A 20,317-nucleotide genomic window follows, 5' to 3' on the forward strand; every position below is an offset into this window, starting at 1 on the left:
CAACTAACAACTGGGTTCCTACTTAGTGCTTGGCAAACAGGTGTGTGGAGTAAAGAAATGTTTCGCCCTGCCTGGGAATCAAACCCAGATTCTCTCGCTTGCGAGGCGAGTGCTCTAACCAATAACCTCACAAACATTGCTAGAGAGGGAGATATTTATCATCATTTATAGACAGCCAACTCAAGGATCACAGATGATTAAAGGCTGTCAACCAACAAGAAAAGTTTTTTCCTGGTAGGGACACCTCATTTACTGTAGATTTGTGGGCAAAACCTGGTAGCCAATTGCGCACAGCAGTGTCCCACAAACAGTCGTGGATTGAAGTGACCAATTTATAACATAACATGTAGGAGCAGGAGTAGGCCATTCGGCCCTTCGAGCCTACCCCGCCATTCAATCATGGCTGATCTTCTAATCTAACTCCAGCTAATAACCTAACCCTGTTATCCCCATATCACTTAAAACCTTTTGCAATAAGAAATCTATCTATCTCAGTCTTGAATCTTATTATTGTTTTTTTTTCTTGAGGGATTATTATTAGGCGTGTGGAGTAAGGAAACTTGCCCAAGGTTTCACCGTGCTGGGAATCGAACTCAGGTCTCTCGCTTGTGAGGCAGGTGCTCTAACCACTGAGCTACAGGACTCCATATAAAACAACAGTCTCATAAATCACAAGACAGGACTTGGGGTTAGAGAGGAAGAAAAGAACTGCTGGTCCTAGTTGCCATCAAGTGACTTTTAAGGGCACACTTGTTAGTGCCAGGAAAAGGCTTGGTTATAAGTCATTAGCCTCTCAGGGTTGGTTGGCACATGTATCAGAAAACTGCCCATAGAACTGTATCCCAGTAAGAAATAGAGGCCTTCATGAAAAAAATTGGTTGGGGTGAGCAAAAAAAGCGTTATTCAATTGTTACAATCCCTCAATGATGAATAAATACCTTTTCAAGATGCATCTCTTTGACTGTACTTCCAGTTATCTTTTCCTCTCCCCACCCCCTTTGGCCTCCATCCCCAGTTTGAGTGCCCAGCAGCATTGTTAAGCACTTTGAGGAATCCCCCTGACATTAAAGGCACTGTATGAATGTAAATTGTATTGTAATAACAAAATCCACGTGAAACACTAAATGGAGGATCAGTGGTCCATATAGAAGTGAAGGGAGAATAAAATCTCTTGGACTTTGGTAATAATAATTGTGATTTTGGACAAGGATATCATCTTAGGTAAAATAAACATTATAATAAAAGAGAGAAAAACCTTAAAGCCTGTTGGTTGATTAAGGTTTGTTCGTTTGCTCGTTTGGAGTAGCTTAAGCAATCTACAAGAAGAATTTGTAGTGAAACTGTGAAGATCTCATATGGTCTCAAAGGCCATCAGATGAGTGAGAAACTCACTGAACATTTGATTGCTTCAGTACAGCTACTATTTCTTCTACAACTAGTTCATCACTAAAAGGAAACAGCAATGGGGTCAGTGGATTGTCTTCCTCTCACCATACACTGCAGAAGCAGTTCCCCCGCCATACACAATGCTAATACCCATGTACCCATAACACACACGACTGGACCCTCTATAACATTGTTAGAGGACTTATATTTATATGGGCTGATTTCTATGGTCTAACATATTACACTCACCATAAGGGGTCAGTCATGACATTGTGGCCATTGAAGGAATAAATAGGTGTTTTGGGTTTCAAATATCCACCAGAGCCACTGAAGAGACTGTTCCAATTGAGAAAGAGTACATCACCCTGCAAGAAATACAGTAACAGTTTAATCAAAAGCTGAAAGGTTTGACATCTTTTCAACTCTTTTATTGGTAAATTTTGTGCAGTCTAACACTCCAATATTAATACTGGGAAAGAAACATCTTGTAAGACTTGAAATAAGTGCAACTTCACAGTCTGGTACGGAAAAAAACAAGCTATCTGCATCCCCAACAATTTGAATAATTCAAGCTAAGCATATATGGTGGTGAACAGGGAATATTTAAATCCTACTTAATAATTACTACAACAACAAGCTGCATTTATATTGGTTTTTTCATATAGGCCGGGCGGCAGGGGGAGTGGGGAGTCCAACTTTTTGGCTGCTGATGGTTGAATTTCAGAAACACCACGGGTTGCATAAGCAATATTTTAGGGTTTTCCTTCCAGAAAGATAACATAACATGTACAGCAACTTTTTCACAATGGAAGGATGTCTTAAAGTGTTCAACACTGTTGGCAGGCCACCTGAGCTGGGGGTGGCAGCTGAGGGAGGTGGGATGGGGAGTGGAAAGGTGACCAAAAAGTGCAGTCAAAGAGTTAGGTCTAGATATACCTTGAAAGAGGGGAGGGATGGAGCGAGTTGGGGAGACTCTGGGAATTAAGTTCCAGAGAGCGGGGGCAAAATGGCGATGATGGTGCAGATGGGGTGAGAGACATGAAGCAAGGCAGTGTTTGCTGGGCAAAGGGAACGGCCGGGTTGTGAGGTTGCAGAGGTAATGTGGAGAGGGTGGATGAAGGTCGTAGAGGAGTTTTTCACTGGGGCAAGAGAGAACTTGCAGTGAGGAAACTGCATGGCACGGGGTTCCGTGTCTGTTCTTGCCCATCCACCCCCCACAGCGGCCAAGGGAAGCTCCGATAGTGACTTACAAAATGCTGCCCTCACTTCCCTCCTCTCTCTCTGCTCCCTCCCTCTTGCTCCCTCCCTCTTCCGTTTCTCTCCCCATCACCCTCATGCTCTCTCTCTCATTCTCCCTTCTCTCTCACTCACTCTCCTCTCACACACTCTCTTTCCCCCTCTCTCTCAATTAATCTCTCTAATTACTCTCTCTAATTACTCTCTCCCCTCTCACTCTCCCTCCTTTCTCTCTGAATCACTCTCTTTCCTCTCTCTTACACACTCTCGCACATACTCTCTCTCTCTCTCTCTCTCTCATCCCTTTCCCTCTCTCATTCCTTTCCCTCGCTCTCTCTCCTCCTCTCTCATGCACGCCTCTCCCCTTCTCTCTCGATCACTCTCTCCCATACATTCACGCACTCTCACACACACTCTCTCCTTTTCACAATTACTCTCTCACTCACTTCCTCTCTCCCCTTGTTCACACACACTCTCTCTCCCCTCTCCCCCTATTCTCCCCTTTCTCTCACTCTCTCTCTCCGCCCCTCTCTCACAATGACATGAATAGCAAGCTATACGGTTTTAGCTGGTTAGACTCCAGCAGTTACCCCAACGCACTCTCTGGGATCCCAAAGTCACCAGTTGGACCACCCTGACATAGGGTGAAAGTACTTTACTGAGATAAGTGGAAGCCTGAGTAAGGTAGGAAGTACGAACAGTAGAACAACAACAATAACAACTTGCAGTTATATAGTGTCCTTCACCAGGGTAGCATCTCAGAGATCGGAGAAGGGAGTTGACCAAAGATGCAGTCAAAGAGAGAGGTTTGTCAGTCATTTCTACAATGCAGGTTTGTCCTCCCAACTGTAATCCGCTATATAAAATTTGTGTTGCTTTATTCTTATTATGTATTTTGTTATTAGCGCTGCTTTGTTTATAACACAAATGTGCACAGCTGGCCAGTTTGGTTCCCATGCTAAAAACGTCCACATTCCGATTGTCATCTTTGTCACTTCCAGTGTCATCCAGGAACATAGATTGTACAGCATGGAAACAAGCCATTCGGCACAACTAATCTGTGCAGGTGTTTATATTCCACCTGAATCAAAGTGCAATGTCCAGGAAGTGATGAAAGCAGTGACCTGATGACCCAGAAGTCAGCCATCTGTTTGACCACAAAATACAGTCATTACACTTTACAGTGTATCTGGTGACGTACTTTCAGATGTCCTCCCAATATGAAAGGCGCTGTGAAAGGCACAATTTGAAATTTTTATGGATATCATGGACCACAACAACACCTTATACAATGCTCCACTGTGTAAAGATTCTCACAAAAATGTTCTTAGGGTTAGGGTTAACTAAACAATACTTGCCTTCAGATTAACAATTGGCACAGATGCTCTGTCCGCCCTTCTCACAACAGAAATAAGGTCTTGGTTGCTAGAAGTGAGGAATGCACGAAATGTTCCCAGAAGTCCGGCTTCCTGAGCCTGCTGGAAACACTGCAAATCAGCACTGCGGATTCCAGCCATTTTACCCTTCATTGGGGTATTCAGAGCCACTAAGTGAAGCTAGAGGAAAAGAAAGCATCACAATTAGGCTATACATCACATATAGAATCATAGAATCATACAGCACAGAAGGAGGCCATTTAGCTCACCATGTCTATGCCGGCTCTTTGAAAAGAGCTTCCAAATCAATCCCACTCCCTGCTCTCTCCCCCTAGCCCTGCAAACTTGTCCTCCCCAAATAATTATCTACTTCTCTCTTAAAAGCTGTTTCCCCCAGCCTTTCAGGCAAAGCATTCCAGATTCTAACAACTCGCTGTGTGAAAACATTTCTCCTCACCTCCCCTCTGTTTCTTTTAACAACTATTTTAAATTGGTGTCCTCGGGTTACTGACCCACCCGCCAGTGGAAATAGTTTCTCCTTGTTCACACTATCGAATCCCCTCATCATTTTGAAAACTTCTATTAAGTCTCCTCTTAACCTTCTCTGCTCCAAGGAGAATAATCCCGGCTTCTCTCGCCGCTCCTGATAACTGAAGTCCCTCATTCCTGGTACCATCCTGGTCAATCTCCTTTGCACCCTCTCCAATAGCTTGACATCTTTCCTAAAGTGTAAAGAATGAGGAGAGGCAATATAAGCTAGATGGTATTCCCTAAAGTACCATCAGCTTATATTGCCTCTCCTCATTCTTCTCCCAAAATGCATCGCTTTGCATTTATCCACATTAAACTTCATCTGCCACGTGTCTGCCATGTTACCAGTCTGTCTATGTCCATTTGCAGTCTGTTACTGTCCTCCTCACTGTTTACTACTTTTCCAGCTTAGTAATATCTGCAAACTTGAAAATTGTCCTCCCTATACCCAAGTCCAGGTCACTTATATAGATCAAAAACAGCAGTGATCCCAATACTGACCCCTGGGGGGCACCACTGCACTCTTCCTTCCAGTCAGAAAAACAACTGCTCAGCACTACTCTCTCTGCTTTCTGTCTCCCAGCCCGTTCTGTATCGACGCTGCCACTGTCCCTTTAATACCCTGGGCTTCTATTTTGCTTACAAGTCTCTTATGTGGCACTTTATCAAACGTCTTTTCAAAATTCATATAAACTTCATCAACTGAACTACCTTCATCATCCTCTCTGTTACTTCATCAAAAAACTCTTATCAGGTTTGTTGGACATGTTAACAAACCCATGTTGGCTGTCCTTTATTAACCCATATTTTTCTAATTTAAAATTTATTTTGTCCCAGGTTATAGTCTCTAGAAGTTTCCCCACTACTGACGTTAGGCTAACTGGCCTGGAGTTCCTGGGTTTACCTTCCTGCCCCTTTTTGTACAGGGGAGTAACTTTTGCAACACTCCAGTCCTCTGGCATCACCCCAGTGTCAAAGGAAGATTGAAAGATTGTGGACAGAGCCTCCGTTATTTCCACCCTTACTTCCCTCAGTAACCTAGGATACATCCCATCTGGACCAGGTGACTTATCTATCTTGAGCACCGACAACCTTTTCAGTACCTCCTCTCGGTTTATTCTTATCTTATCCAATTTCTCTATCCTCTCCTTTGATACTGTGGTATTGGCTGCATCCTCTTCTTTTGTGAAGACAGATGCAAAGTACTCATTCAGTCTGTCAGCCATGCTCTTTGCCTCCACAAGAAGATTTCCTCTTTGGTCCCTACTTGGACCCACCCTACCTTTGACTAACCTTCTATTCTTTATATGCTTATAAAATACCTTAGGGTTCCCTTGTATGCTATTCTTTTCTCATACAATCTTTGTGCCCCTTTTATTTCCTTTTTCATTTCTCTGTACTTTCTATGTTCTATTTGATTATCTTCTGATTTTGGACCTGACATTTATCATAAGCCTCCTTTTTCTGTTTTATTTTAATCCCAATTTCCTTATTCATCCAGGGAAGTTTGGATGCCATACCTTGTTATCGATATCTCTCCTCAAATGTGGTGCCCAGAATTAGATACAGTACTCCAGCTGAGGCCTAATCAATGACTTTTAAAGGGTTAGCAGAACTTCCTCGCTTTTGTACTCTATCCCTCCATTTATGAAGCCAAGGATCCCATGTGCATTTTTTACAGCTCTATCAACCTGTCCTGCCACCTTCAAAGACCTGTGTATGTGAAGCTTCCTTCTCATTTTGAATATTGCCATGGAATCTTTAACGTCCATCTAAAAAGGCACAAATGGGAACCCGGTTTAACCTTCAATTAGAGTGCCAGCCTAGAATGTCCCAACAGGGAGCTTGAACCCACAACCTTCTGACTCAACAAATGAGTTTAAGACTTACCCTTCTTCTATGGTGAATCAGGTTTCTATGTTCAAGCTTTGGAGGATCTTTTTTTGCTTCACCCTAGTTGGGTGCAGATAGACTAGTTAAAAATGTTCATTACCATGTCATTTATTTCTGTAATTGCAACTATTAACATGAATGTCTGATTTTGCAGGATACTCTCAGTCTAACAACTGCAATTGCTTATCAGACATCAACATCCAATGAGGCACACCATCAGCAACAGGCTGATCATCCATGGGTACGCTACACTACTCTACACTGAGTACTCTTCTCTGTAGCGACACTGGACCTTTTATTTATTTAAGTAGAAAGAGATTATATTCTGTGAATAAGCAGATGGTTTATGATGCTTTGATTGCCATTACCCATATATGCTTCAACTACCCAGTATCATAATAACAGAGAACAGAATACAGGGCAACCCATTACAATGGAGTGGTTTGGATCCATAATTTTGCACCCTGAATTAGGAGGACACATGCTAAAAATGGTCTTTCTTTCTAAAAAAACATGGTATTTATGAAAGAAAAAAAATGGTCAAAACTGTTTAAAAGGTTCCTCCATATACTGGAAAGAAATCAGAATTACAGAGTCTTGATTCCAATTCACTTGAAGAAACTGGCACATGACTCATTCGTGGATTAAAGAATCCTTGACTCTATCATCAGCCTCTACTTGATGTAAATAGAAACATGACCAGCGTCTCAAAGTGCTTACTTACTGATACTGTGGGGTCATCAGCTGGTATACCAGCAAGGAACTCATCCACCTGTCAGGGAAAATAGAAATGCATTCACGAAGAATGTTTAAAAATAACTGAGTTGCTATATTCCTTGTGGAATGAAATATCCAACAGATCAATATTACACTAAGTGATTGTGGTTCATATGATGTTGAACTATGATAATAAAGCTTGATTGCCTTTTATTTCTCACGTGATTTCAGATTCGCAATCATAAGTTTTATTTCATAACATTTATTTTATAACAAAATTTCAACAGAATATATTTAAAAGTCTACAGTGATAATGCTATACATTTTTATTAAACTCTTGTAGAAGATTAATTAATAAGATAAAATTGTTGGTCATTCTTAAGATATTACCCTCCATTCTGTTGAAGTGCCAGTATATCAAACACTCTATTTTCTGTTATGGGGGCAGGGCAGTAATCATTCTTTTCAGATCTGTCCTCCCCAACTCTAAATGTGGATTGTTTTCAGGGGCTCCAGTCTGAGACTAAAGTACTCTCTTTAAACAATATCTATAATAAATATTAATTATTCATTATAGATAATGTATGTTCACGCACATCAGCAGAGCCACTGAATAGAAATCAAGATGGAAACCCTAACCTTGGGAGGAGGTGAGTAAGAGCAAGAGGAGGAAAGAGCCCATTTTGTTCTTTATAAAAATTACTATGGATCTTCATCATTCATTTCTCTTGGGTACCAGTTTTCATCTGTTGCCTTGTGCTTCGTAGCTGTGAGGATTTTTATTTCTATGAGTTATTTCAAGGATGCAGATGCAATATATTTTAATGTAAATATTAATAATCCTTGCATTTGGTAATGACTTTCATGTCAGGAGGATTGTCCCAAAGAGCTTCACAGTGCTCCTATTGTGAAGTGGAGTGCATACATCAATGCCCCACAAAAACAGCTGTGAAACAAATGACCAATTTTATTTTGCAGGATTTTTAGCCATGACACCGGGAGAAATTTAAATAGTGCCACAGGATCTTTAACATCCTCCTGAACAGGCAGACAGGACCTCGGTTTAATGTCTCATCTGAAGGACGGCATCTGCAACAATGAAACATCCCCAAAACCTGCATTGGAGCGTCAGCTTAGATTATGTGAGTTGAAGTCCCGACGTGGGACTTGAACCCACAATCTTCAGACTCAGAAGTGAGAGTGCAAGCACCGAGGTGCCAGTGAGAGCCAGGCTGACGCTCTATGTCACATGACAACATTAATACATGTGAAAGTTGGATCATATAAACAAACATATACTCACACAAAGTTTGTTCCAGCCATATTGCAATCGAACAAAGACTTTACTTTCTTCAGTCACGTAGACCAGTGAGCCTTCAGGTATCATTTGGGTGGCTTTTAGCATGAGATCCACATTCTTAAATACATGGCTCTATTTCATATTTTGTTTTGAAAAACACAAAAACATCAATAATTCAGATCAATTTTCTAGTGTTCTGCAACTGAGCTGGTTTTCTGACAACAGAGTCAGCATTATGTTCAATGGAGTGTGAGAAGGAAATAGATAGATTGCAATGTTTGCGTCAATGAAATAGGGTTAAACTGAAAACTCCATGAACACAGGCATTCTGGTCTCTGAGGTTCACTAGTTCCTTAATTCATGATAGTAACCATAAACCTGAGGTAGATAGCAAACAGGCTTGGGGGATGAATATGGCATACATAATCAACTGATGCTGCCCAGCATAATCTATCTATATTAGTAAAGACAAAATGTCTGTGTGGCTGTCTGCCAAGAATGCAATAACCAATTGATGTAGAGACATGATTTATATCTCATCAGGAAGGTCATGAATGAGACATATTTTTTCAGGGATCTCCTGTCATTGATGAGCTATATTAAAAAATGCTTTACTTAAGCCGTGAGGCTTAAATATGGCAATGGGAGTGGAGGACCTATGCAGTTTCTATAAGGAGATGATTATGAAGGCAATGGAACAATGCGTACCCACGCAAAGCAAAGGTACCAAGCTTAAAGGCACTCCTGCCTGGTTGGACGGAGATACAAAGTAAATCATAAAGAGGAAACAAAAAAGCATTTAAGGCCATGAAGGAAAATGGTACAGAAGTAAGTCAGACTCACTATGGAAGGAATGCCAGGATTGCNAAAAAGGCATCAGAATGGCAAAGGAAAGCTTTGAATCGAACATGGCAAGAGATGTAAGGGATAATAACAAAAAGGTTTTCAGTTACATTAAGAGTAGAAGAAAAACAAGCAATGGAATAGGGCCACGAAAGGTGGGTTCGGGAGACAACATGACAAATAATGCTGCACAGGCTGCAAAGTGCTATATAAGTTTTTTGTATCAGTCTTTACCAAAGAGGAGATGGGTAACCTATCTGATCTGGAAAGAGAACTCAAGGATGTTGCAGAGAAAAGTTGTGACACTATGCATATCACTACCAGTATGGTTGCCAAACAGGTTGCCAAACAGGTGTGGTAAAGGTAAATAAATCTCAAGGGCTGGATAATTTGCATCCGAGGATCCTTAAGGAACTAAGGGAGGAAGTCGCAGAAATGCTGGTACAAATCTTTCAAAAATCACTGAATACTGGAGAGGTGCCAGGGGGCTGGAGAAAGGCAGATATTACTCCTCTTTTTAGGAAAGGTAACGAAAGTGACTCAGGAAACTACAGACCAGTAAGTTTGACGTCCATTGTAGGTAAAATTATGGACACTCTTATTAAGGATAATATCATGGAGCATTTGGACAGAAATAAAATCATAAATGAGAGCCAATATGGGTTCATGAAGGGGTTCATGGGTTCTTCCCAATCTAATTTATTGGTTTTCTTTGATGATGTGACAAGGGAGTAATAAAGTGTAAATAAGGGTAAGGCTGTGGATGTTGTATAATGTAAGTCTTGTAGCTCAATGGTTAGAGCAAGCAAGAGATCTGGGTTTGATTCCCAGCAGGGCAAAATCTTGGGCAAGTTTCCTTAATCCACACGTCTGATAATAATCCCCCGAGAGAAAAAAAACAATAATAATTTGGTCACGCAATCCACGACTGTTTGTGGGACACTGCTGTGTGCAATTGCCTGCTGCATTTTGCCACAAAATATACAGTCAATTCACTTTACAGTATATTCTGTGAAGCACTTTGAAATGTTTAGAAGACATGAAAAGCGCGATATGAAATGCAAGGATTATTATTATCATTTCAGTAAGGCCTTTGATACAGTCCCCCTTGCGAGGCTGGTACTGAAAGTAAAGAAAGCGGGAATCAGTGGATGTATATCACAATGGATACGCAAATGGTTGACCAGAGGGAACCCAGAGGGTGGTGGCACAGGGAATGTCATCAGAGTGGGAAAATGTTACCATTGGAGTTCCACAAGGGTCTGTTTTGGGACCTCTTTTGTTTAATATTTTTATAAGTGATCTGGAACTAGAAGTCGCAAGCACAGTGGTTAAGTTTGCAGATGACACCAAGCTAATAAAGGAGGTAGATTGCAAAGCTGAATAAGAGAGGCTACAGGAGGATTTGAGCATACTTGGGAATTGGGCAGATCCGTGGCAAATGAAATTCAATGTGGAGAAATGTTGGGACTATTATTTGAACGGAAAGAAAATAATATGTGTGGAAAATGAAAAGGACCTGGGGGTTCTGATTGACAATAAATTGATGCTCTCCCAACAATGCTCTAGGCAGTGAGTAAAGGCAAACCAGATTTTGGGATGTATCAAATGATCAATAACAAGCAGAAATAGTGGGGTAATCCTGCCATTGAACAAATCATTGGTGAGACCTTACTTGGATACTGTGTACAGTTCTGGTTGCCGCAGTGCAAAAAAGATATTGGAGAAATCTAGAAGAAGTCTAGGAGGGTAACCAAAATGATTGAGGGAATGGAAGGACTGGACTATGAGGAGTGACTAAGTGAATTGGGTATGTTCACGCTGGAAAAGAGAAGATTGAGGGATGACATGATTGCTGTCTTTAAAATTCTAAAGGGGAAAAACAATATAGATCATGACAGGCTGTTTCCTGGTGCCTGTAACGAGTACAGCTAGTGTTTAATAAAGCAACAAAACACCCAGTGACTACTCTGGTTCGTTGTACAATCAATGCATTACACAGAGACCCTATCAAGTGCACAATTTATCACACAGAACGCTCAATGTGTTACACTGAAGAGATTTTCACCTGGACAGTATTTGTACAGGGAAATATTACGTGAATACAGTTGGGATTTCTAGGGTTTATAACATTTAATAGCCCATCTGTAAAATCAATGTTGAATTAAAGTAATAGCTACTTCTTCCTATTAGATTTTTATTTTTGACTGTTAAACCCTTTCTACTTAATACATTCACTAACCTTTGATTGTTATTTGAAAGTATAACTGAAGATCACATTACAAGAGGCCGGTTTGGATAATTTTCCTTCCTTACCTTTACATTGCTGCCTAAGAGATTGTCATTGATTTTATTGCTGTGAATGTCTGCAAAAAAAAACAAAGACCAGAAATGTGCGTTAATAATAAACAACAATACTGTTTTTTAAGTGTGTTGCAATTTGTGACTGATGCTCAGAGTAAAAATACCTGGTTTACGATGAAGGTCACGGTAGTTTTCATGCTTCACCTAATGGCAGAAACACATTGATTAATAAAACTGATGAGAATACACTAAAAGCTTTTCAGACTAATTAGGGGAGTTGATTTGGTCTGGCGAGCCGGAACTCCTGGCAATGTCTTTTGGCATTTACTGGCTTTTGTGGGCAAAATCTTTTTTTAGCGCCGAAAAATGCGGGTAAATGCCGGAACCGGCCTTGTAATTATTTCAATCCAGTGAACAGAAGATAGCAAACAAGCTCTCCTGCTCATGCGATTCAAACAGAGTCAAAGTCAATATACTTGGTCACTGACAGCCAACAAACTATGGAACATGCTGAGGCACTCGGGGGGCCCAGTGAGGCACTCGGGGGGCCTGGCGAGGCACTCGGGGGGCCCGGGGATGGGGGAGAGGACAACGGTTGGGAGGCGGGTGCCACTATGTGGCTGACATCATTTCAATTAAATATTGACTATGTTACTCACAGGGGTTTTGCAGTGAGGTCTTTGAGGAACAGGGAAAACTCTCTACAAAGAAACACAAAACAATTAACAGAAAAGAAACATGATTTTTTTAAAAATAATTTATAAATTGCACAAATAGGAGTTCTTACATTATAGTAAACGATCCCTGGCACTCCTGGGGGTCCTGGGGGTCCTGGGAGCCCAGGCAGACCCGCAACACCCTGAAATGTAACATTGAATAAAAGAAAAAATAATCTGAATTAATTAATAGGGAGGTGGGAAATGTCACATAAAGTACATTGATACAAGGCTGCTTGTCTCTCACCGTCTCCTATTCATCTCCACAAACGGTTTCTCCTCTAGCCCCCGCACCGTCTCGTGCAATACTCCTGAGGGCTCTGACCTGGGTCCCCTTCTCTACAATATTTATAAGCTCCTCTTGGTGACATCATCTGCAGACATGGGGTCAACTTCCATATGTATGAGGATGACACCCAAGTCTGCCTCTCTGCCTCCAGCCTTGTCTCGAGGACCCACTGCTGTCCTCACAGAATGTCTGTCAGACATCAAGTCCTGGATAAGATCTAACTTTCTTCAGGCTCTCCTGATTACCCCCCGTCAGCGCCTCCACACCTGAGGCACTGACAGCATCACCATCCATGGTTGCTCACTCCACCTTACCAAGCCTGGCCGGAACCTTGGCATCTCGTTTGACCCTCAACTATCCTTTCTACCCCACATCCATGCCATGAACCGCTCTGCCTTCCCCCATCTCTGCAACATCTCCCGGCTCCGCCATTGTCTCACACCACAGACCCTCACACACGCATTCAGAACATCCAGGCTTGACTATACAAACTCCCTGCTTGTCGGCCTCCCCAACTCCTCCCTCCACAGGCTGCAGATCATCCAGAACTCTGCAGACCATGTCCTCTCCCGCACCAGGCTCTGTGACCCTATCACCCCCATCCTCGTTCGACTCCACTGGCTTCCCATCGCACAGATGATACAGTTCAAGATCCTGGTCCTCACCTTCAAAGCCCTCCATGGCCTTGCTCCACCCTACCTTTGCAACTTCTTAAACCCCTACCTCCGCTCAGCAGGCTACGGCCTGCTTCACATCGTCTGCCTCACCAGCCCCATCATTGGTGAACAGGCCTTCTGCCACTCTACCCCCACCCTCTGGAACTCCACCCTGCAGTCCCTTCACCTCACCTCCTCCCTTGCCTCCTTCAAGACCCATCTCAAGAACCTCCTCTTTGACTGGGCCTTCGATCACCCTCTGTCCCCACCCTGCCCTCCACCCACCCCGATCCCGACCCCAAGCTCGGGTCCGCAACACTGTTTGTTCAGCACTTTGGGACATCCTCCCAATGTGAAAGGCACTTTACAAATGTAATTTTGTTATTGTTGTAATTTGCCCAGCCATTGTGTCTGAATTCTGCCTTTCACTACTGGAGATCGTTCCAAGGCACTGGACCGGCAAGGGTTTGGACTCGAGCTGGGGGTTGGATTCAGGAGGGAGGTGGATACCTAGGGATTTCCAGTGCCCATGGATTAGAATAATAATAATAAAAATAATAACAATCCTTATATTTGATATAGCACCTTATAAATTCCAGACGTCTCAAAGCGCTTCACAGACTATACTGTAAAGTGAATTGACTGTATATCTTGTAGGTCAAACATAGCAGCCAATTGCGCACAGCAGTGTCCCACAAAGAGTTATAGATTGAGTGACTAAATTATGATTTTATTGAAGGAATTATTATCTCTGGAAAAGCGATCCACCAATCGACTAACAACTGGGTTCCTAGTTATTACTCAGTAAACATAGGCATGTGGGTGGATAAGGTAACTTGCCCAACATTTCGCCCGGCTGGGAATCAAACCCAGGTCTCTCACTTGCAAGGTCACTGAGCTACAGGACTCCAGAATAACTTTGTCCCACTCTATTGCAGGATCTGGGACTTCGTCATGTTATACAGTTGTTGCTTTGTATATAAGAAGCCAATTAGTCAAGACTGTGGTCAGTCAACAACTATCATGTGGACGACACATCTACCAGCTTTGATTCATGTAGAAGTTAAAGATCCCCTTTCACTATTGGTTGAACAGCAGGGAGCTCTCTCTTCGTGCTCACGATAATTCCTCACACGTCCAAATTTTGCATAAGTGATTAATCATTACTCGTTTTTTTGTTTGTTAGATGCCTGCATCAGGGTGGTCTAATTGCCAGATGGTGATCCCATCCGGCCTAGGGGATAAGTTTAATCTGTGAACTGTTTCCAATTTTGGGCCGCCTGCTCCCTCCCCACCAGTGAACCGTCCTCTCATTACAGCAGCTCACTGCTCGGGGAGTGAGAAATAAATCAGCCTGCTGCTGCAGTCTGTCAGGAAGTTCCTTTGGAGCTAAGGGGAAGGCAAACGCTTACCAACCATGTGTCCTCCCAACCCACAACCCCTGATGCTGCCAGATAGTGAGCAACCCTGGACGTACGGCAGGGAGAGCAGCTGTTCTCGCTGCCAGATAGGGAGCCACGCGTCAGATTGAAAGAAAGGGGGGGAGAGAGAGTGATTGAGAGAGAGAGAGAGAGAGAGAGAGAAATTGTGATTGAGTGGGGTGGGGGGGCTGCTGGGGATAAGGAGTGATTGATAGAGAGGAGAGAAAGAGGTGGGAGGGGAAGAGAGAGCATCATTGAAAGCGTGTATGAAAAAAAATGGTATCAGAAATAGAATGAGAGCGGAGAGTGAGAGAGCAGAGATGTGGGGGAGTGAGGGCAGTGTTTCATGGTTCACTGTCAGAACTAACGATTGGAGCCTCCCATGGCTGCTAGGGGGCAGACACTGAGTGATGTGCCGTGCAGTTTCCTCACCGAATGCTCCCTCTTTCCCCACTGAGAAACTCCTTCAAGGCCTCCCCCGACCCTCCTCCGCAGCTCTGCAACCTCCTGACCTGGCCGTTCCCAAACGCTGCCTCGCTACATGTCCCCCCACTCCATCTGCCCCATCATCGCTATTTTGCCCCCATTCTCTGGAACTCCATTCCTAGAGACTCCCTAACTCACTCCATCCACCCCCTCCTTCAAGACACATCAAAACCTAACTGTTTGACCATGCTTTCAGTCATCTTCCCCCTCCCCCACCTCTTCTTCACCTCCCCTGGCTCTGACACCCCCCACAGCTCCCTCACCCCTCCCTCGGGTCCCCCCCGGATATGATTCAACACAACAAGTTGCAACACAACAAGTTGCAACACAACAAGTAGCGGCCTCCATGCAGGGTAGCTAATCTCAGAACGCTTAACAGTAGCAGAGCCTGACTCCGAGCCGGGGTGGGGGGAGCTGGATGGGGGTCGAGGTGGCTGTAAGCATGGTCGAAGAGGAAGGTTTTAGGTAGGACTTGAAAAAGGGGAGAGAAGGGGGATTGAGGGAGAGTGCTCCAGAGTTTCGGGGGTAGTGGCTGAAAGAGCGACCTCTGATGGTGGGGCAGAGGGTGGGAGGGTCGTGCAGGAGGCCGGTGCCAGTCGAGCGGAGGTGCTGAATGTGGATTGGGAGTGAGAAGGTCGAAGAAGTAGGGAGGTGCCAGGGAGTGAAAGGATGTAACCACGAGTGCGAGGATCTTGAAATCGATATACTCGGTGATGCGGAGCCACTGGAGCCTGGGCCAGAACTGGTGAGATGTGGGTATGGAGTCAGTGTGGGGGCGGCAGAGTCTGAATGAGCTGATCTTTTGAATAGTGGAGCTGTGAAGACCGACGAGGAGTGCGTTAAGGGTAATCCAGGCGGGAGGTGACAAGCGCAAGCACAAGAGTTTTGGCTGTGTTTTGGGTAAGGTACGGCCGGAGGCGGGCAATGTGGCGGAGGTGAAAGAAGGCGGTCCTGGTCAGGGACCGGATGTGGGGGAGGAAGGACAGCTGGGGGTCGACCTGGATGCCTAGATTGCGCACCGGGTCAGTGAATCTGAGGGAGAGTCCAGATCTGCAGGAGTGAAGACTTTGATGGGAGCCAAGAAGTATGGCTTCCGTCTTGTCCACATTCAGCTGCAGGAAGTTTACACTCATCCAGGGCCTGATGTCTGCCAGACAAGCTGATAGAACATCGGGGGACCTGGAGTCGATACTCGAGGAGGCAATGTAGATTTGTGTGTCATCCGCATACATGTGGAAGTTTATCCCGTGACTGCGGATGACATCACCCAGAGGGAGCACATAGATAAGGAAAAGAAGAGGCCAAGGATGGAGCCCTGGGGTACGCCGTAGGTGTCTGGGTGAGGGTGGGAGGAGAAACTATTTGCCGAGGTGAAATGGAGGTGGTTGGTTAAGTAAGACTTGAACCCTGCGAGTGCGGTCCCACTAAGGTGGATGAGCGAGAAGAGGCGGTAGAGGAGGATGGCGCAGTCCAATGTGTCGAACCAGCAGATTCATCAAATGCAAGCACAGTGCTACCCCATTATAATGCATTTCTTTACAGTGCAAATTAAATTATAGTAGACCTGGTTAGTTACAATATTAGTTAGTTAAAATAGTTACAATAGACCCTATTGATTGCACATGTGGTATGATCAACTTCTAGGTTATCAGGTCACCATCACATAGGAAATGATGTTGGTGGGAACTGGATGACCTGGAAGTAAGCCATTTTAATAACTAGAATAACTGGCATTTATATAGACTTTTAATGCTAGCTTCTTGGAGCACTTTCATTTCCAGGAATAAAAATGGCCAATATCTAGGTTATCAAGTTGCTGAAAACACCAGAAAACATGTTTTCCACCCAATGCTGTAGAAATATGGAATTAACTACCTGAAAAGGTTGTAGATGTTGAGTCAATTGAAATATTTAAGAGGGAGATAGATGAGTATTTGGTAGGCAGGGGTATCAAGCAATATGGTGAAAGATAAAATGGTGTTAAATTGCATATCAGTCAGTCAATGAGTTGGTAAAATGATGGAGCAGCTGACTCTTAGACAACTTTTTAAAGTCCATAAAGAACAGTTTGGGCTAAATACATCTAGATACATCCTTAAAAGTGGTGGGATTAGTCCATAAATTGACTTACACAATGGAGTCCTTTATGTTCTCGAATAGAATTTGTTTCACCCTTTTCCCCTTTTTCCCCTTTCATTCCAGGACGCCCCTGGGAAAAACAAACAAAAACAATGAATATTTTAAAATAGACAAATTCAATTATTGACACTTCTGAACATACTACTTATAGACTCTAACTCAAAGTATACCCCAAGCAATGCAACTTTAGCAGAACAGCAGTTTCACATCCTAATTCCCATATTGTACAACATCAAATAATTTTTAGCATTAAATAGCATTTACACAGTGCACTATATAGTGTCTCGGAATGCTAAACTAGTGATGGAGAAAGAGAGGAGGTGACTGCAGGCACGATCAAAGAGGAAGGTCGTCAGGTGCTTTCTGAAGATGGGCAAGGGTGGGTAATTCGAATTCAAGATCCTCATCCTCACCTACAAGGCCATTCACAGCCTTGCTCCCTCCTACCTCTCCGACCTACTATCCCCTTACCTACCTGCCCGAACCCTCCGTTCCTCTGGCTCCAGTCTGCTCCACATCCCCCGCCCCAACCATCCTACCATCGGTGGCCGGGCCTTCAGTCTCTCAGCCCCTAGGCTCTGGAACTCCATCCCCCAATGCCTTCTATAAATGGAATCTTGTTGTTGTAAGGTATAGGGATTGAGGCAAGAGAGTTTCAGAGTTGCAGGGCATAGTGACTGAAAACTTGGCTACTGATGGTGGACAGGAGGGGATGAGGGACGTGCAGAAGGTTGGAGCCAGCTGCATAAAGGGGATGGGTAGAGGGGCACCTGTCAGCAGGTTGGAGAGGTAGGGAGATGCCAAGTCATGAAGTGATTTGTATACATGTGTGCGAATCAAGCCTTTCTGCAATAGGGAGCCAGTGGAGCCTGGCAAGGACTGGGGTAATGGAGGTGCAGGGCCTGAGGTGGGGGTCAAAACATGGGAAGCAGTGTTCTGAATCATTTGAATTTTATGAGTGCTGGAACTGGGGAGACCGTCGAGGAAGGCATTGGAAAAATTGAAGTGGGAGGTACCAAAAGCATGGCTAAGGGTTTTAGTAGTGTTGGGTGTGATGAATGGTCAGAAGTGGGCGATGTAGAAGAGGTAGAGAAAAGGGGTCCTGGTCAGAGACTGGATGTGGGGTAGGAATGAACACTGGCAATCAAACCTAATGCACAGGTTTGGTGAGTCTAAGGGATACGCTGAGGAGAATAAGGAAGTCGGATTATTAGCTTGATAGCTCTATTGACATCACTGTGGGTGGAGCGCCACAGGGAAAGAAGGTCCAAGATGAATAAAGGTTCTATTCTAACTTCTGAAAATTATAGCCTTTGAGAGTAAAATCACTATGATTATTACTCATCACTATTACATCCAGGATATGGAGCCTAATCCTTAATTCAGATGCAATCTTTGGGGAGACCAATACCAGCGATTCTCCAATTGCAGATCAATACACTGGATATAGCGGTGTGAGCTTGGAAATCAATATCATAAATTGCAAAGAAGATAACTGATGTGTTGAATAATTTTACCAGGTGGATTATTTGTTGGCATCATCATTGTGTATTAATTTTACATCAGGCCCTGAGATCTCCAGATGTTGAACTCAGGAGAGTGAACTCAGGTTTCAGTCAGTCCTTTCAGGAAGTAGTAGGGCATCTCTGGGATTCAATTGGCTCCTCGGAGATATGCTTTGGGCAAGTCCTCAGTAACCAGACAACAAGGCATTAACTAATCATCAATGAGATTCGTTAGCTGGTATGTAGTAAGGATGGTCCTTGAACTCCTAACTCAGCTTGTAACACTTTGATTATTTATTTTGTTCAGCAGGTGTCTGACATATGCTGAAACCCATTGTAAGTATTAGTTGATCCAGACCAAAGGTTTGTTTGCAGCTTCTTTATTTGGCTTTCCAAGCACTCAATAATTCACCACTCTCAATCACACACCCTTTCTCCCACTCCCAGTGTCCTTTTTTATACTTCATGCCCTTCTTCTCTTTGGCACTTTGTTAATTATCCATTTTCTCTTAAAGGTGTATCCAACACCATCACCAAATTTAAGAGATTACAAAACAGAGTTCCATTCATGCCACCTATATGTGGCAATCTCTGTGTTTGTAACGGAAGGAGGGTGCACATCCTGCTTAACTAATTCCAGAGAATATTAGGCACAGTTTGTCAAGAGCCTAGAGGAGGCTTGGGGACCCCAGTTTGTAGGTTGGGGTACTGCTGGAGCTGAAACACTGTCCAGTGTTTGTTTCTTTACCTTGTCAGTTAAACTATGAAACTTTCTCTGTAGACTGTACTCTGTTGGTAACTTGGCAGGACTGGCATATCTTTACCCTTATTAGTCAAAGCCTCAGTGAGAGGAAGAATCATGTTTGGAGCAGTACTATGAAACTTACCTATACTTCATACTGGAAAGCTATTACCATAAGAGAAGCTCATGGAGCATCAGGTTAATTTCGATTGTGAATGCCCCAAGTGTTCACTTTGCTTTCTCCATTTTTAAGTCATATCAGTCAGGACCATAACAGTCAATATGATTTACGTGAAATATGAATTACAGGCAAACTTGCGTAAATTGTATAAAACCTGATTTAATCAATAATCCAGGCTATGCATGCACAATTCAATGCAGCCAGCAAGTACGCATGCAGCAATAGGTCAGGACTTCATTTCCCATGATTCAATCAATCAGTAGATTCAGTGATAGCTTTACGAGTTAGGAGATGATTTGCTTTATAAAATACGACTTGTGAAAAGAAATTCAAGTGGTGTTTGATAAGAAACTGAATGGGACTTCAGGGCATGGGTCATGCATGACTTAAGCAATTATATGATTTATAAAGATAAGACTCATGCGAGTTTTACTGTAACACTTTCAGCTCACAATATCACCATTAATACTGAAACCATTAATGGTACAGAAATGAATTGCTTACCGACCGGCCAGGGAGGCCAATTTCTCCTTTTGTTACGAATAGATTCTGTTACAAAACAAAGAAAAAGTTACCAACAATATTAGAACTGTATT

The 20,317-nt window shown here is 43.3% G+C and overlaps 1 protein-coding gene across 1 annotated transcript in view; it reads right to left on the reverse strand.

The window, feature by feature from the left end:
• Positions 1–20,317, reverse strand: part of LOC103189462 (collagen alpha-1(XVIII) chain) — a 68,504-nt gene that overhangs the window by 954 nt on the left and 47,233 nt on the right. The window contains exons 16-26 of the mRNA XM_007909874.2: positions 20,226–20,270; positions 17,286–17,363; positions 12,374–12,445; positions 12,246–12,287; positions 11,751–11,790; positions 11,599–11,648; positions 8,443–8,571; positions 7,147–7,194; positions 6,420–6,482; positions 3,981–4,178; positions 1,636–1,751 (exon numbers count right to left, since the gene is read on the reverse strand). Coding sequence (XP_007908065.2) covers positions 1,636–1,751; positions 3,981–4,178; positions 6,420–6,482; positions 7,147–7,194; positions 8,443–8,571; positions 11,599–11,648; positions 11,751–11,790; positions 12,246–12,287; positions 12,374–12,445; positions 17,286–17,363; positions 20,226–20,270 — 881 coding nt within the window. The remainder of the gene's footprint in view (positions 1–1,635; positions 1,752–3,980; positions 4,179–6,419; positions 6,483–7,146; positions 7,195–8,442; positions 8,572–11,598; positions 11,649–11,750; positions 11,791–12,245; positions 12,288–12,373; positions 12,446–17,285; positions 17,364–20,225; positions 20,271–20,317) is intronic.

This window comes from Callorhinchus milii, unplaced genomic scaffold (genome assembly GCF_018977255.1).
Source record: "Callorhinchus milii isolate IMCB2004 unplaced genomic scaffold, IMCB_Cmil_1.0 Scaffold23, whole genome shotgun sequence".
Classification (NCBI taxonomy): Eukaryota; Metazoa; Chordata; class Chondrichthyes; order Chimaeriformes; family Callorhinchidae; genus Callorhinchus; species Callorhinchus milii.